The 19731-nt window shown below is 39.6% G+C and overlaps 1 protein-coding gene across 1 annotated transcript; it reads right to left on the bottom strand.

Annotated features, from left to right (window-relative positions):
- Positions 1-442: 442 nt before the first annotated feature.
- LOC118407937 (sushi, von Willebrand factor type A, EGF and pentraxin domain-containing protein 1-like) lies at positions 443-18788 on the bottom strand. The gene is made up of 19 exons (XM_035808513.1): positions 18589-18788; positions 17154-17336; positions 16199-16462; positions 15878-16087; positions 15030-15218; positions 14041-14517; positions 13075-13236; positions 12334-12495; positions 12007-12202; positions 11447-11637; positions 10231-10374; positions 9586-9756; positions 8940-9149; positions 4794-4966; positions 4234-4360; positions 3548-3745; positions 2915-3070; positions 1648-1752; positions 443-588 (listed from the first exon to the last, which is right to left on the bottom strand). The coding sequence occupies exons 1-19, from the start codon at positions 18779-18781 to the stop codon at positions 443-445; spliced, it is 3657 nt and encodes a 1218-aa protein (XP_035664406.1). The 5' UTR covers positions 18782-18788.
- Between the last annotated feature and the right edge of the window lie 943 nt (positions 18789-19731).

Consider the following 19731-nt stretch of genomic DNA (forward strand, 5'->3'; position numbering starts at 1 on the left):
TATTGTCGAGTTTTGTACCCTACTTTTAGTTATTGGCTATGTTAATCCTTTGTGTTCATTTCTAACTTGAACACGTTTTCACGTGAAAACAAAACATATCCGAAAGTACTGCAAAGCAAGAATTTAAGAAATTCGAGGTCTATTCCATACACTTGTAATCGTGTCTAATGCGAAATGATATTAGGTAAATGTTATAATTGCATCATTACAGTCACTTTGCTGCAATGAAACACTATAAAAGACGGCTTTCCATTTGTAAAAATGATACCGTAGTTGTTGTTATCAACTCTCTACTGAAAATAAAAGTCCTCATATGTGTTCTTCGTAGATGTTCCACAGAAATTATGCTTAAGGTTGCAAACTACAGTTGAAATAGAAATGTACTTAGCAATACAATCAATGCCGTACAGATATAGAATCATACTAATCTCTTTTCTACATCTTAGTCTTTGCGTGTACGCCTTTTACACCGCTTGCTATCCTTGTAACGGTTGCATAACGAAGCCATCGTCATCAGGTTGATGGGTTGGGCTTTTGGTGTGCTGAAGTAGTTGGTCCTTCGTAGATTGTGGATCAGGCCGATCAGTCCTAGAGAATGAAGATCGCTTATAATTCTCATACATCGACCTAAAGTAGCTTACACAGACCTAGCTCTTACAGCAGGTAGCGAGGAGAACTAGTAAAAATCATTTATAAAAAAATAAAGAATACCGCTATAGTATACTATATATCCATATATTCCAAAATAGCATAATCATGTTAGAATATTTTAGTATGTCATATTATTATCATTATTATTATTATAAAAGCTAATAGCTATATCCAATAATAAGAATTTGATTACTTCCATAAACCATTGAAAAGTTTTAATAAAACAAATGAAACCTAAATCAAGATGTGATGCAATCTGCAGGTCAAGGAAGTAGCAAATGAGACGAGATATAAAAGGTACTCATTTCTCTTTTCTACTGTATACACGAAGTGACCCTGGTCAGATTGACGTTTGAACACCACACGAAGAGAACTAAAATTTATATAGAACTAGAAATGAACGCAAATTTCCTACCGAGAAAATACAACAGAAATTGCGACATTTACTCCTTATAGGAACTGTCATCAATTTTATATTAAATCTATTTCATTATTCACAACACTCCACAGAAAGAAAGAGAGTCAGAAGAACATTTCAGAAATATGATTGTAATTGCTAAATGCTACGGTAGAAATCCTACCTCTTTCGCCTGTACACGAATACTCCGACCCCAATGCCAATAATGACCAACAGCACGATGGTAATCACAACAGCAATGGCAATATACATCCCGTCTAATTAGTAAAAAAAAAATGCATTTGGTTAGAACGAGATACGTTCATGCTAACGTTAGGCAAACAAGAAGTGCTTAAGTAAAAAAAAAACACAAGATACCTCCGATTTCTCTGGGGTCACCTAGGTATTGTCATTCCTTTAGTTTGCTCCCAACATATGACATAACTAGTCACATAAGTGTAGAGACCCCATTGCACATCTTACTTTATCTATAATCCTTGATTTGTCCTTTTGTAGAAAACGACGAAAGTGCTATTGAAGCACTTGTTTACAGGTTTAAGAAAAACAATTAGATAATTGTCTTATAATAAAAAAAAAACCTGTGGGTGCCCCAGAGTTGTTTGGATCCAAAGACGCCGAGATCATTGTCGTTAGCCCCTGTGTTATCGTGACGACAGCTTCTTCCGTCGGAATCTCCGGTGCAACTATTAGAGTAAAGGGGTAAACATCAATTAGCTATTGTTATGTGGTAGAAATTACTTTCAACCTATGACAGAGCTCACAACCATAAAGTATTGTACGATACGAGAGTAAACAATGTCTTATTACACTGAACAATAATTGTTGATTTTCATTTAGCACGCACACAAGCGTTACCTACATCAGGTGCAAGTACATATAGGGGCATAAAGCAAAACTCCAATAAGAAGCTTTGAGGAAGGTGCCCGAGGGACATAAAAATGTAGGCGGGTGTGAAATAAGTAACCTTTAAAATATCTATACCAATTTGCATTAAGAGAGGACCGAACATCTTCGAGGAATAGTTCTTCTCGTTACATTCAATTTAGCAAAAGAAAGGAGTAAATGAAAATTAAATCAAAGGTTAGAAATAAAAATCCATTGATGAATAACGTCATATGAATTGAATTGTGTAAATGCCATTCGCATTTACATCAACCCATGCCCGTTTAAGTGCACCGCTCACTTACAAATATGAAATATGTTTTAATATGAAATATGTTTTAATATGTTACACATATGAAATATGAAAAATTCATTTTAGAACACCATGGTACTTTTACATTATTTATGTGAATTAAACCATTATTTAAACAATTGATATCTAGTCATAACAATACATAAATTAAACACGTTACATACATGTATTAAAGATTGTATATTTATAAATTCTTTCCTCATAAACAGTGCAAATCGGCTTTTAATCTATTAATAGATTAAGTTTTAATTTGATAGTACCTGCAAGCTAAATATCGCCCAAATCCGCCTATCCTTTGCTCAATCATCCTCCTTAAAGGTAAGCAAGCTGGTTCCCGAGGAAGCTGCTGAAGGGTCCAAACCTACACTACTTTTGCGTTGCTACTTTTGCGTTACGTGAACATTTATTGCCACCAGGATATGCAGACCGTAGTAAGTTTAAGACAAAGCCGAGAAGATCGAAGGTCCAGGGGTCCAAACTTGACCATGATACTTTTCTTCGAAAAGATATGTCATATATCATCAAAATCCATTTTTAGCTGATGCTGACTTTTTAAGTGATATCTGGACAAAAAATAACACAAACAGAGAGGGCAGAGATCTAGAACGACAGACAGACAGACACCACAAAACCAATAACAACCCGCCTACCATAGCAGTTGGAGTGATTGTTGGACCCTAATCCCGCGGTTGTGAAACCTTCAGGGCAGGAGATACAGGACATCTGCCCCTCGAGTTCTTGGAAGGACCCTTTAGGGCACTTGATGCACATCCTGTTTCGGTAGTAGCTGCCTGGTGCGCAGTACACTAAAAATATAATTGTGACATGTTACAAACTAAATCATCTTTAACAAAAGCACAGTATAGGACAACATCTTGCCAGAGGCAAACTGACCCCAGAATATCTTCTTTTTTGGGCATTTATGGATTTTTTGTTGATTTTATTTTATATTTACAAACTTAGGGACCTTTCTGAAAAAAAATTAAGACAGGGTCAACATATTTGAAGTGACTTTGAAATGGCCTATACTGGTGTGCTTGTGGAACAGTAGATTTTTGCATGGGGACGAATCAGGAAAGCTCCATTTTGCCAAACAATCATAGTTTTCTGCGGTATATGCTCTTTTGGAATATTCCATTTTTGCAGAAAGGTGATTTTAAAACAGCCCTTATTCGTATGAAACCGAGGTGGAGTGAAATATGCTGTATCTGCTCGAAAATGATGAAAATTGTAATATCTTCTTCATTACTTTTGAATTATAGGAATTTTGTAAAATACCTTACCGCAGACCATTTTCTGCGCCACCATGCCTGGTTGGCATTCCGCAATGAGCATGGGCTCACTTCCGTTGGCGTCCACTGCAAAACTCTGACCATCAATGATCACAGCGAAGTTATCGAATTTCGATTTGTTTTTTATAACTTCTGCTGCAGAGACGAGATCTATGATAGTCCTCGACAGGCTGTTGACTGCTTCATGCCCTGTATACAACATCGTGATCAGTATATTGTCAGCAATATAACGACCATGGACACGCGGGCCTATTGAAACGACTATAAGCTGACTGCTATGCCTCTTAGGACAGTATTTTACACACCCACACACACACATACATAGACACACACATGCGCGCGCGCGCTTACACACACAAAGACACACACACACAAAGACACACAAACACACATACATAGACAAACGCGCGCGCACACACAAACATTAAAGACAAACACACACACACACATACACACAAACACACACAAAAAATACACATAACACACATAAACACACACACAAATACTCACCCATGCATCAAACACACACACACACACTCAACCAATCCCCACCCCCCACCCCCACCCCCCCACACATACACAGCACACACATCACACACATCACACACACACACAAAACATTTCCTAACAATGCTTTGTCCAATTCAGAAGCACTCGAATGTGGAAGGGAAAATTACCTTCGTCGGTTATATTTCCATTCACTGCGACGACTTCGGAGTTGAGCGTGCCGTTTATTTCTCCCCAGAGCGTTATGCTAAGAGACGCGGGTGATTTGTTTTTGGCCAAAGTATCGCAGTGATGGACCTATGAAAAGGTGAACAAAATAATTACGATCATCGTATTCACCAATCCATTCGTTCTCTCCTTTTTTTAACACGATTTATCACGTACGACAAACATTAGTGATCCCCTATGATATATGTCAGACACCAGCTTGCCAATAGTAAAACATGCATCATAATGAATTCTTTAGTATTATTTTCATTTTCTTCACATTCATTTATTTACGTTTGTCCGTATAGAGTAGGATATAGAAAGTATTGTTAGTTGATTTGAAGAATTTTGGACGACAGTATTTTGTCTAGGTTTAAACAGGATATGGTGTGCAGTTCATGGGTCCATCGATACATTATTATTATCATCATTCTTTTCATTGTTATTATCATTATACAAAATATAAAACATTGCTTTGTCAACGTACATCAACTAGAAGGACCGAGAACCCGAATATCCATACCTCCAACGTCACATTGCAGGTCGTTCTTTTGACACAGTCTATGTCTTGAACATTCAGAGATCCGATGTCTCTGATAGCCTCTACAACACCTAGACTGTCTTCGGGCGATTGGCAGTACAAATCCGGGTATTTGAGCTCGTAGTCAAGGGACAGCTTTGAAGGAATTTGGCCATCTGTATTCATTTTGCAATGATAATAGACAGGTGTCTTTTGCATTATCATTTTAAAAACACATTGATGGTTTATCTATCTGTGTGTTTTCTTATACAGGGTACGAGGGCAATAGGGGCTGCACGAGCAACCTCCATGGAGGAGCTCTACAGAGCACCTCCATGGAGGTTGCTCGTACAGCCCTCCAGCTCCACGAAACGGACTCTACGCACTAACGAATGCAAACACTTAGTTCTCGTCATCTTCATGATTTTTTTTAATCCATGGAGAAGCTTCTCTCGTAGAAGAAAAACAAACGGGGACGGGCTGAACTAGCACCTTCAACAAATGCGAACTATGAATGTAAATATTTGGTTCACGTTAACCAAAACAAATCGGTATTGGGGCTCTATACGGAGATATTGTAAACAACAAGCACAGAGCCGATAGCTGAACAAGCAGCGCTCTGCGCACTATGAATGTAAACACTTGGTTCACGTCAACATCAACAAATCGGTGTTTAGGGCTCCATACAGAGATACTGTAAACAACAAACACACGGAGCCGATAGCTGATCAAGCAGCTCCACGGGCTATATGAATGTAAACACTTGGTTCACGTCCCCATCAACAAATCGGCGTTTAGGGCTCTATACAGGGGTACTGTAAACAACAAACACACGGAGCCGATAGCTGATCAAGCAGCTCCACGGGCTATATGAATGTAAACACTTGGTTCACGTCACCATCAACAAATCGGTGTTTAGGGCTCTATACAGGGATACTGTAAACAACATACACACGGAGCCGATAGCTGATCGAGCAGCTCCACGGGCTATATTCGAATGTAAACAATTGGTTCACGTTACCATCAACAAATCGGTGTTTAGGGCTCTATACAGGGTTACTGTAAACAACATACACACGGAGCCGATAGCTGATCGAGCAGCTCCACGGGCTATATTCGAATGTAAACACTTGGTTCACGTTACCATCAACAAATCGGCTGACCGAGCACCTCTACGCACTATGAATATAAACAAGGAGGTTACAAATCATGCGGAAAAATCAATACCCATTACCTAACGTACCATTGAATTACCCAAGAAAGTGAATATTTTTTTCTTCAAGCGGATTTTTGGTCACAGAATGGTGAGTTGGGAAAAGTAGTCGGAATTTATCGGTTCGCTCCCTTCACGTGGGGACCCAACCTCTGCTAGGAGAATAGATACTTGTTTGTTTGCCATTGTAAAGAATGAGGAAACTTTGCACCTTCATGCTAATAGCTGTTATTGGTTTACTCAAGGAGGTTTAACCTCCTTGGTTTACTTCAGCCCTGTGACAAGTTTGTAGAGATCTGTTGGTCCACTACGAAAAAAACAAAACACATATGGCTTCATAAAGATATGAATTTAAACCTGTTATGAGGAGATCTCCAAAGCCAGGAGTGCCTGTTTTTATAAGAATATAACGGCTTTCATAAGAGTTTAATCAAGGAGGTTATATGTACGAATTTATAGTTATTTTAAACGATTCATTACCAAACAACACACGGATTTGAATTCAAAAGAGGTTTGCGAAATGCACACGATATATTTACGATTAGTAGAGCTCGTATGAATTCCATAATCCTAATCTCAAAGAAAGTTCTTGGTGTCTGAGAAGAAATCAAAACAACCCATTCATTGAATGAAGCGGTTTGTTGGCTCTCGCCAGGAAAGCTGAAAGTTCGCACCTCCGTGCTAATCCGAAATCGCCCCGGAGCGCGACCTTACCACGCCAGGACACTGACGCCGGAAGCAGCTGGCTGACTGGCGTATAACTTTCCAAGCAGATGTTGGTGGATTAAAGTGTGACCAGCCTAAAGGTCACTTTTCCCCGCTGGTCCTACCGGCATATGAGAAGTTTTCGCATTCTTTACAATGGCAAACCAAGGAGCTTGATAAAAGCTCATTGGGCAAACAAACAAGTACTCCTATCTATTCTCCAAGCAGAGGTTGGGTCCCCGTGAAGGGAGTGAGCCGGTAAATTCCTACTACTTTTTCCAACTCACTGTTAATTCCGCGACCCAACATACACCTGAAGAATAAAAATACCCCACTTTCTTGGGTCATTCAATAGTACACGCGATTTAAGTTCTTACTAAACCAGCATTTTTGTTTCAAATGTTATCGTACAAAAAAGATATCCATTCGTTGTTCTGTGAATGCTTGGACCAAGTGTTTACATTCATATAGCCCGTGGAGCTGCTTGATCAGCTATCGGCTCCGTGTGTTTGTTGTTTACAGTATCCCTGTATAGAGTCCTAAACGCCGATTTGTTGATGGTGACGTGGACCAAGTGTTTACATTCATATAGCCCGTGGAGCTGCTTGATCAGCTATCGGCTCCGTGTGTTTGTTGTTTACAGTATCCCTGTATAGAGCCCTAAACACCGATTTGTTGATGGTGACGTGAACCAAGTGTTTACATTCATATAGCCCGTGGAGCTGCTCGATCAGCTATCGGCTCTGTGTGTTTGTTGTTTACAGTATCTCTGTATGGAGCCCTTAGACCAATTTGTTTTGGGTTTCGTGAACCAAGTGTTTACATTCATAACCCGTAGAGCGCTACTCAAACAGCCCTCTGTTATAGAGCGCTAAGACCAATTTGTTTTGGGTGACGTGATCCAAATGTTCACATTCATAGCCCATGCAGCATGTTTTGCGTACAGCTGCTAGTTCAGTCCGGTTGTTTGTCCTCTACGAGAGAAGCTCCTGCATGTAGTACTAAAAATTCCATGAAGGTGACGAGAACCAAGTGTTTGTATTCATAGCGCATAGAGCTCGCTCGGTGGAGCTGGAGGTCTGCACGAGCAACCTCCATGGAGGTCAGCTCTGTGGAGCTCCTCCATGGAGGTTGCTCGTGCAACCCCTTCTCTACGAGGGGCGTGCAATTAGTAATGGTCCTGACCCATTTCCCATAGCAGGAGATTAATGAAACTTGGCACAGTTATTAGTCTTTCTCTTCATAGGAATCACCCAGAGTTATGCATTTCTCCCATCGTTTGATGCAGCTCTGGACACCGATTTTGTAGGACACCCCAGGTTGGTCCTCCAACTGATGCCTCATCAATGGCACAAGAGGGACGACCAGGTCTGGGAGCTGTTTCCACAGACTTCCAACCACGTTTGAATTCAGGATGCCAGCGTTTTACAAGGTCATATGATGGGGCATCATCACCATAAGTTTCATTTATTTCATCAAAAGTCTTCTTTGGTGTGCGTCCTTTCAAATACAAAAACCGGATCACTGCGCGACACTCAACTGGTTCCATTTCACACCTGGTTCATTTCGCACCTGACTAAGTTCAAACACCAGTAAATCAGAAACCACAATTAGTTCAGAGCTGTCTTTTGCAACATAACCCATAGAGATATGAATTATTACACAGACAAAATTTCATTTAGATCAGACAACTGGAAGTGGGTCAGGACCATTACTTATTGCACGCCCCTCGTATGTGCACCCAGTCTGACTTATGATGGGTCTGAATCAAATATTGAATCATAGGTTTCTGATGTTCTATCAATAATTTGGAAGAACTCTAGTAACTGTTGAATGATTAATTTGAAAGGAACTTTGGTATTAGATACACGATAGATGTGTTGTACATGTAGCATGACATCGATGATCAATTGAAGACGCATTTATAACACAATTCCTCTGTTATTGACTTGTCGGAGGCCAAAACACACAATGACATTTTGTAAGACATGTAATTTGATTACAGGATCAAAAGTGTCTCTTGTCAGAGACGACAATATTTATCTAGAAATTCAATTCTCTACTACAATCAATATCGATTCTTCAAACACAATATTGCAGCGCTAATGTTGTATGAAGAAGCAAAGCTTGCTGTTAAATGTACAACTCCCTACATATTGCACAGGGTTATGGCTTATAGTATATACATGAAAGCAATTGTTATGAAGTTGATAAATACAGCTGATACTTACGGGCACAAGATGGAAGTATGGCCAAAGGGTTGTTTTCTGTTTGATGATTCCATTTGTATTCCGATTCCGCCCCACAGGTATACAGCGGATGGGGTGTTTCCGAAAATTCCAGCCCAGGAGTGCAGTCGATTTGACAGTAGTTCCTGTCTTCTGTGGCATTCCAATAGCAGTCCATTATGACACCGTACGACCGTTTCAACTCCATGCAAGCTACAATGAACAAGAAGATTCTGTCAAACTGCCCACATATGACATAAAATGTTTAGACACCACATATTTATGTGTGAATAAAGAGAAATAGTATAAGTTTATAAAACATATCAAAGTCTTAGCATTTTATTACAGTATTATAATACAAAAAAATCAATTTGAGTTAGCATAAAGATCAACAGTACACCAGCTAGAAACCTTGGCCGAAGATAGACGAAGATGGAAAACTTAATATGTTGATGGCATTGCTGTCCCTACGGCCGGTGAGTCTATGGGACGGGGAGGTTAGGTTTTGTAGCTACCGGTAGAATTGACATTTGTACGTATACAGGAAAAGCTCTGATTACCATCTCTCCCATGTCTATAGAGTTGCTAATTCTGCCTTGTTGCAATCGCTACTATTCATTTATAACTATATAATAATACATTTTCATACATGGGCAATCTTTCAAACTGCAGCTTCCACTCTCTGTGTTACGCCCAGTGCAGTTCTTGCCGTCCTCTTCGGGAGGTGGGTTGTTGCATTGTCTCCATCGCTGGTGCGTGCCGTTCCCACATGTAGCACTGCAAGGTGTCCAGTCTGTCCACTCTCCCCATTCACCATTGACTGTATGAATTATGGGCATGAATTCGGTAAGGCATAATGGTTCATCAAAATTCTAAGTACTTTGGATTATCGGAGTAAACAAACCAAAACCAACGAAATCTCGAGAACAACAGCATCTAAGTAAAAAAAGGATTAAACAGATTTAAATTACTTCGGTACCGGTGGGATTAGGCGGATTTGACGCCACAGGCTTCCTGTCTGGCCTTAGTCTATCTCATATGCAATGTGTAGCATGCATGATTTCGTTTTTTTTAGGTTTAAAATTGAAAATCTTAGTTATTTTATGATAATGAAGTTGAGAATCTTCCAGAATTACACAGCTGTGTCAACTTTATTTAAATATATAGCTGCAACACTTGAAAGTAAAGATCCATATCCCACCGATTTTAACTTCACATAGCCTTCCTCTAAATCCATCGGGACAAATGCATGTGTAGTTTGCAGCTCCGTCCACGCATTCGCCGCCGTTCTTACAGGAACCTTCGTGACAGTCATTGATGTTCACTTCACAATGGGTACCGGTGTACCCAACCTCACAGACACAACTGTATGACCCAAAGTTATCCTGGCAGCCATTTGCATGTTCTCCGCAGGGGTTTGAGTCACAGTCGTTGTAGTCTAATAGGAGAAATAGTTAATTGTTAACACCATGCTAACTGTTAAATCATTGTTTAAATCTTTATTCGTCAAATCAACATTGCAGAGCTAACCATGACTAGAAGTACCTCTGAATACCGAATGTTATTTTCTTACAGAAATGAGTAAAATCACATTGTATGATAACTCCACAGCAGGTGAGCCATGAACAGTACATAAACAAACAAAAAAAACACTTAAACATGTCAATGTTTTGTTATAAAGACAGATGGTATTGTGTAGGAAGGAATTTTACAGTCTAGAGGTCCTTGCGTTTGGGACAGAGATGCTTCCTGAATTTCGCAGTGACCTCACAGTGACCTCTTACCTGACCGGAGGGAACATATCATGCCATGTTAATGTGATAAGCACGTTGGTGTAAAACAAACAAACGAATTAACTAACAAGGAAAGAGGCATTTACCGTCGCATATTGATGGCACTCTCTGTCGTTCACGGCTCCCTACGCTTCTTAGTATATCTGCCCACGTGAAAACTGCATCTGTGTCGTTATAGGAGCAGCTGTGTGACATTTGGAGAAGCGTTGACTCCGGCAGAGCTCCATTCCACACACTTAAAGCGCTGATGTCACCAACAAAAGAGCCTTTGGAAAAAGGTTTTACGTCAAACATGATTTAGAGTAAAGAAAGCCAAACAAGTAGCTGACATATAGAACAATGATGAAAATAGAGACCTTGTTCTTCACGTGCCTGGTCAATGAAAATGAATAACGATACTTTTGGTATGCGGGTCATGGAGAAAAGCAGATCAAGGTCAAGGTTTGGCTGCGTTGATTTGCAAAATAATTTCCATAATAGTAATCTAATACATAGATTTTAATGATATGTGAATGGTGGAACATTTACAAATAGTAATCAAAGGAGTTCATGTTATTTGGTATTTTATGGAAGTATAAGGTAGCAGTGTCAACTGTTTTGTAACAATTATTCATAAAAAATATCGATAATATGACCATATTGTCCTTTAGAAAATTACCGTTCATGTTAAATCTCTTCAAGTAAAACTTAGAATGTAAATTTACGTATTTACTTTACCTCCGCCGGCGTCACCTAGGACGATGTCAGTATTTACTGGGAACACTGTGTGTGCGTTACTCGGCAATCGTCGAGACCAGGATTCGGCTCCATCGACGTACACTTTGCAGTCATTTTCCAGATGACGCAGGGTGACAGCAAGGTTGTGCCACTTACCATCGTCTAGGGATATCCCAGTCCTCAACACTGTGCTGTTTTGTAAGCAACAACAACAGAAAGGTTTTAATGATCTTATTGACGTATAACATTAAATACAGACTTAAATAACGTATTCATTTTCTTTCAGTAACAGAATGCCATCTCACGTTGTAAATACTTGGTACTCAAACAAATGAGAAGGTGTATAAGAAACTTCGTAAGAAAACTAAAAACTAAACTTTTGTTGCAGTTCTCAATAATGCCTCATATTTCGCTTCTTGTATTTTGTTCTGGGCCTGTCACAGATAAAGACTGACGGGTAATTATTTTATGAAAAATTTAAAAAATACCGACAGCTACATAGAACATTTTAGGAATAAGCCATCGACATTGTGCGATGTACATGTTTTCATGATATTTACCTTGTCAAAGCCACTTCTAAGCTTCCTGGGTTTCCAACAGCAAACAGCGTGTCCGATTCTCTCTTCAGGTGAAAAATTGACCCATGTGGCGAGTCCACGTGAGGGCGGATCCAAAAGGACAAAGTGATTCCTCGGAGGTCAGAATGTGTTTTTGTTAGTTGAACACGACTGGACGCGTTCAAGACCAGGTCGATGCCTGTTAAAACGAACGGGAAATTGATATTATTGTTCATCAGTAATTGTGTTTCAATTGTGCAGTAAACCAGCCAGTGGGGCTAGCGCTCACTACTGAAACGTATCATAGATCTTTTTCATATACATATTTACCTACACACTCGTTCATCGCCTTAGCGCCAAAGGTTGTCGTTGTTTTTCCATGAGGACATCTTTGGCACTGCCTCTGGCCTGTCGTAGGCTGATAGTGACCCATTTCACATTGTGCGCAAGGCTCCATTCCAGTGTCAGAGTACCATCCGGCTTGACAGTTATCTACAAAAAAGGATGGTCAAATTTAGTACATTATTTGTTTCGTCTAGAAGGTTATTATATTTTGGTGTTTGTTTTTATATTAGTTGTTTGTAGACAGTATCAGGAGCTATAAATGATATTTTATGACTGGCGTTTTGTAAGGAAAGGAAATGGTTTTTGCCAATCTCGAATATGCCCTATCTGGTAATTTTATGATGCAGCAGTAGAATTAGGTAAATTGTTGATGTGCCAGTAGCAGAAATGCTTCGGTGCTTGTCTAGTATTCAATGATTGTGGGTTCCCTATTAGCTTTTCTTGACTTGGTGAGGCCGAATTTAGTTCATGGTTTTGCAGACCTTTACCGAATTTCCATTTATACTGATAAGGAAAGTTCGACCTCAAACATGCGACGTAAAACTGTGAAAGAGAGGAACGCCTAAAATGCTATGATATATATTAACAGCACGGGACATCATTCTTGTCGCTCTTGATGAATTTCAGTAGCCACTAGCCACAAACAATTGTCGCCATGCATAGATCACGTTAGATAAATGTATATCTGTATATATTTCCAACGCTATGCTGTGCAAAACTACCAACCCAAACAGAGATCCACTGCTTGGCTTCCATTTTTGACAGTCCATGTTTCTGGTGGGCAGGGCTTGCATGCTAGTTGACCATATTCATCCTGGAACTGTCCAACTTCACATTTCTCACACGTGCCTTTGTCTGTGTCCAGGTAAGTTCCCTTGGGACAGCCCTCTGGAATAGTTCCAAGTTGGCAAATTTCTTATACGGCATATAGAATGCCTACACGTGCACGTTGATCTTTTTATTATACCATACGATATTAGGTGCAGGCAAGCTACTATCGCAACCTTAGCAATGTAAGGCCATGTACATGTAGCCTCCATAGCAGGCTCTCTGAGGCATTTTTTTGGCTCATAATACACTTTTGCTGGCAATTTCTTTTTGTGCTGGGTCGCTGATTGCTGGTCTTCGCTGACTACCGGCCTCATAAGACCAGCAATCAGCGACCAGGTACAAAAAGAAATGGCCAGCAAAAGTGTATTATAAGCCAATAAAAGGCCTCAGAGCGCCTGCTATGGAGGCTAATGTACATGCACATTTGATTATAAGGATGACATCCTCTGTGAACCTAAAATTGATGTGCGAATAAAAATGAGTTGCATTTGATATGGAATAGATCAGGAAGGTTGATCAATAAAATAGCAATTTTTTGAAAATTGTATACTGAACAATACTTGGAATTGACTGTTGTAATTTATGACGTTAGTATACGTTTTCCAATATCATTTTTTTTTCAATCTAAGGTCAATTGTGCGGATGCTTTATACTATTTACAGAATGGTTCAAAACGTTTTCTTTCGTTGGGAAGGCTAGACCCTAAATTGATGCGCGCGCGGATGCCATCCATGTACATTGAAATAGTATTAACTTGGCCTAAAGCTCATAACAATAAACGTTGAAAAAGAAATTGTCAAAATGACCGGGAACTAAGTATGCATTACATAGAATAGTATTTAATTGACCAGCAAAACTTACGGCACGTGTAGTCGACATAGTTCGGCTGGTATCCCGTTTCACACACAAGATTGGTCCAATTCGACGTGGCGAAAGATTCAGGCTCCACTTCAAGGTCAATGGTTGTGACGTTATTCAAAGAGAATTTGCCTCCCTTAACCCCTTCGTCAATCTTATAAGCCATTGAGAAAAGGGTATCTTCTACATCAAGGTAACTAGTGTGGTCGTCTGTTTGTGCGTTAACTTTGACAGTTAAGTCAAAAGTGACGCGCAGCTGGAACGATGGCTGAAGGGAACGCGTTGTCACGTTACCGCAGATAACCTGCACGTTTTCAGCCGCGCACTCTACAAATAGTCGACATATGTCACTGTAGTCGGAGCTGTTGAGAATCGCGATAAAGTTTGCTTGAATCTGTGCTTGAGTCTCCGGGTCCCTGCAGTCTCCTGAGTAGTAGTACAGCTCTGATGGTAGGTTCATGCTGTCTGGATCTCGGGGCACTACGAAAAAAGAAAATAAACAAGAAAGGCCAACAGTTGCGTGAGTGCAAATACAGCATATTTCAGCCATCTTCCTTTTCATGCAGCAATAGACTGTTCCAAAATCGCCCATATGAAACATTTTAGGTAATTTGCTTTCAATACCAGGGCACAGGGGTCCAACATATACAGTTTGGGTCTAAAAATGACCAAAAAAGCCTCAATAAAAGCATTTTAGGGGGAGATATGAAAAAAAAAACGCTTGGGGATATCGGTCCACTCTACTCCTGTGTTACATTTCAAGTCGGTCCAGGAACGACTGAGATAGCGCGCTTTGAAGATTTGACAGGAGAAGAAGAAAGAAAGAAAGAAAGAAGACACATGTCATGTATCAAATATAATAAATGGTGCGCTGCCAGAAGAAAAGTAACATCTTTGTTGGACCGTACAGGTCTTACTAGAACCAAATACTTTTTCCTTAGCTGCTATTGTCAGTTACTGACATTGCTCGCTTCGTGTACAGCACTACTTACATGCACAGTTGGGAACGTCGTCGTCAGGATTCCATGTTCCAGACAGTGTCTCACACACGTATCTTGGTGGAGCGTCAATAGGAACGTCCCAGTTCTCATTGCACTGGATAATGCAGAACGTTCCCTCCGCCCACCCGTCACAAGCCAGGGCACCATTGTCAGGCGGCCGAAGTGTAGGACATGGTACAACTGTGTAAACAAGTGAGTAAAGTGCAAGTAAGTAAAGTAACAAAGTCGGGAATCACATACACGCTATTACCACACCAGGACTATCATAGGGGATAAAAACATAGCATAGATAGTGTATCGTTTCTATATCTTTTTAGACACATATTAAGTATCATCGTAAAGAGTTTTTTGTAACAGTTGTGTTGTGGGAATTTTTCTTCCACCGCTTTCTTTGTCATTACTTACGTATTTGGTATCTGCAATGCGTCAGATATGACTTATACCAATGTCAGTGTAGGTGCTGAAACGGTGACAAATGACTTAAACATTTTTCTTTGGTATTTGACTTTTACATACGTTAGTCCCAATATTTTTTGTTATAGAGCCGTATCAAATTAACTCACGTGCACAGTGCATATTACAGTAGAAGCCGCTTAGTTGCACACCCCATTAACCAGTGCATTTCGTGCAATTTTACGAATGGTGCAACAAAGCGAAGTGGTCGCTCCACTACGGGATTTTGGCATTTCATTGCAATTAACAAAAAGTTGCGATTTTCTGTTGTGCAATCAATTGGCTTCTACTGTATATAGGCACCAATAGGCACCAATTGAATCGTGTGGCGATTTGTATACGGTTCCATATTACATTGTAGTTGTAATAAAAAAAGTGTACATTACTTTTGCAGAAAGGCTGCGTTCCGTCGCCACCCCAGTCCCAGTAGCCTACGGGTTCACTGCTGGTGTAGTCTCTCTCACAGGAAAATGACGTGGGGCCGACCACGGGGTAGCCTATCTGGCACCCAAAGCTGCACGTGGAGCCGTACACGTACCCACTAGGGCAAGAAAGCTCTGCCTTTATCGTGTATCTGATTGGAGGGCATGTGATAACTGAAACAAAATACAGAATGTCTTCAGTAATTCGTTATATATCAGATGAATCAAAGACATCAGGAATTAAAGTCTTAGAATAGAAGATTAACGCCTTTTTAAAACATTTACCTTGTACGTCTATTTTGAAGGAACACAATGCTTCGTTTGTAGAGGCATCTGTTGCAGTGTACTTGATAAGATGCTGTCCGCGAGTGAATGTGGATCCAGGTGGACTACCTTCAGTTAGCTGAACATGCGCGGGTACATTTAAATTGATGTTGATTTTGTCTATGGCGGTTGGTTCCTCCCAGGTAACGTGTGTTGTCTCTCTGTTTCTGTCAGCAAATGCTACAATATCTGTTGGGCAGCTGACGAAGATCGGTGGTAGAATGTCTACGGAAAACACGACGAATATAAGTTACAGATATCCATGCCATAATTCATACATGCTTGTATATCTATAAGAGAAATTTGAAATGGCGCGTTCCTCTAGAGAAGATCAGTGAAAGATTCGATATTTGATTTAATTTTACCACAAATAGGTTATTTCGTATCTTGTTAACAACAAAGGTTAATGAGGGCAAAAAAAAAATACCTCAGCTCAATACATTACGGCAAAAAGTAGTTACTCAAGAAACTGGATATGGTTTTGGAAACGGTCATCTGTTTCATCTGCTATCCCGCAGGTTTCGTCAGTGACATTGAGATCTAGTTGGAGAGGGTCTATATATCCTAGCTGTGAATTTGAATATAAAAGATTTGTTGAAGAACGGGTTTATCCTAACTATGAATCAATTTTCAAAAATTCATTTTATGAATTCATAGTTAGAATAAACCTGTTCTTTAACTAAATAGTTTACATTTCAATTCACAGCTAGGATATATAGACCCTCTCAAACTAGATCTCTTCAGTGTCACTGACGAAAACTGCGGGATAGCAGTTGAAACGTTTGACCGTTTCCAAAAGCATATCCAGTTGCTTGAGTAACTACTTTTTGGCATATCTTATTACCTGGATGAATAACCTACATCGACATAGCTCAATACATTACACTGAATTCGTAAAAAAAGCAGTAAAAATTACCTTTGCATGTAGTTAACTCGACATCCCAGTTACTATTAGCCTGACACATCGCGGATATTCTGTCCTGGTCCTCCGGGAAGTATCCTGCCTCACACTCCACACGGCAGACGCTGCGGTACTTGTTTCCATCTGTGCAAGCTACTGTACCATGTTGAGGGGCCAGAATAGCAGTGCAAACGGTCTCTGGCCGAATGACAAATTAAAAAAAGTTTCAGTATCATTTTCGCGGCCAGTCATATTGGGTCTTACTGTTACAGTATTGCACTTATTTAAATGCATAGATGTGTCAACCACTAAACTAATTTTTCTCATTGGACTGCTGTAGTTATGCCATCCTTAAAGTTAGGCCACAGCAAGTAAATTTTATGGATGACATCCGCGCGCTCAATAATTTTCGCCTGATTTCAGAAAAAAAAACAAGAATTTTTTTTTTCTTCTTCAGGGAAGGCCGGATAGACGAAAATGGGTAAAGATTGTGTTGTAACCCAATTATTGACTGTAGAATTAACACTAGAGACTTTATAGCATTGACTGTAGTTGCAGAAGTGAAACTTGATAGGTAGTTGTAAGAGTGGCACAACTATGGAAGCCATGAGTGTAGTTGCCAACATGGTTAATGATACCAGTCTACCACACAAGGGTCACTTTAACTACACTGGTGCACTTCTTAAATACAGGAATGAATGCCTTGTTGGCTGTGATGCCATATTTTGTCACTTCAAGTCTTGTTACAACGTCTATTTTGAAAATTTGCCATCTTGATTTTTTTACCCATCTTGTTTTTTTTCGCCCTATCTCATTATTTTTGCAATCTGCAGAGGATGTCATCCATAAAATTTACTTGCTGTGGCCTTATGGCAAAAACACACAAATGACAAATGCAGGTAAGAAGATATTCTAGCAGACTAAAAAAAGCAGAATAAGAAAAAAACATTAAGGTCACAAGAAAGTAATTAATTTTCGTCTGATTTCAGAAAAAAGTCTCTCTTCGGAGATGGTCAATATGACAAGAAAGTACCAAAATGGGAAATATGCTGTGTTGTATTTTCGTGATTGTACTTGTAAAAGTGACAGTAGCGAGGTAGCCAAGACTGTTGTTGTAAAAGTGAAACAAGTTGGATTGTTGCAGAAATAGCACCATTTGGGAAGTCATGAGCGTAGTTGCCAACTTGGCATGTGATACCAGTCTACCACATTAGTGTCACTTTTACTACACTTAGTTCACTTCTTGAAGACCAAACGGGTTTCAATAGGTTTCCCATCATGTTTTGCTTCGTTATATATTCTTTCTGTCATCATTAAACACATAAAGAACATTTGTAGATGTTGAAGTGGGTATAATTCCTGCTCGGTATCCTAATTTATGCAAAAAAAAATAAAACAGGTGTGAGACATTGCTGAACTGCATATTGTTTTTACCTGAATCATATCTTACCTACACACTGGACGTCATTAGTTGGTACCCACACGCCGGTTCCACCGACATTCTCACAAGTACGCGTGTCTCCCCCTGACATCTCGTACCCTGGCAGACAGGTGTACCGGCAAACAGTTCCCCACACAGGAGGTCCCGCTACGTTTGGGGTACAGCTAATACTGGCGATGTTGGCTGGGAAGATGGTCTGCATGATGCAACTTACTCCTTCAAAACATGAATTAGTACCTGATATAAGCACATTTATTTTACAGTTGCTGGCCTGCTACGCCAAAGCTTTGCACATCTAACTATACGCGATGTTTAAAACCTATCTGAAGAAGCTCCTACAGTACTAAGTGGTAACAAGTTCTACTCTACGATAAATTTTGATTAAACAAAGTTTTGAAGAACCCAATCCTAGGTTGATAAATACTACAAGGAAAATGTCAATAATTCAATGGTATATTGTGTTTACGTCTGCTTTTCGACACAATCGGAACAACTATGGCAATAAAAACTATTGCCATGGCGACGGTTTTATTGTTTATAAGTATTAACGGTTGTTGTTTTAGGTGTGTTGTCGTTGTGTGCCATCCTTTCGCCTATCTTTATGAAGATTGTTTTACGTGATGGATGTTTGAAGGGCATTGCTGTTAACAAGAAAGGCGATCTCTTGTGACGAGTGACCATTATAAATGTTTCTCATTGATCATACAAATGAGGTCCTAATTTTCATAAAAGATATCAGTTCATCATCTCCTCTACCTAAATAACAATGTGTTCAAAGTATGAAAGTCTAAGCAAAGAAAGCTATTGTAGCATGTTCTCATAGAATATGTAAATGAGACCCTAATTTGCATGACTTACGTCTGCATATTCAACTTAACGTACATGTTGCTGCCAAATGTCGCAAGAATGGAATTTTCGTCATCTAACATTAAATACAAAATTTCTCATTGATTATGTAAATTATGCAACATTTTGCAAAATTGATGTCAGTTGATATTTCTCCCTTTTCTAGTTACATATGTCATGTTTAATAGTTTAAGTTGACTAGTATAATGACATTAGCATTATGTGGTTTAATAGGCTGTGCTCATTAATCATGTAAATTAGCCCTTGGTTTGCATTAATAGTCCTTATTTATGAAAGGCATCTCCG

This window comes from Branchiostoma floridae, unplaced genomic scaffold (assembly GCF_000003815.2).
Source record: "Branchiostoma floridae strain S238N-H82 unplaced genomic scaffold, Bfl_VNyyK Sc7u5tJ_150, whole genome shotgun sequence".
Lineage (NCBI taxonomy): Eukaryota > Metazoa > Chordata > Leptocardii > Amphioxiformes > Branchiostomatidae > Branchiostoma > Branchiostoma floridae.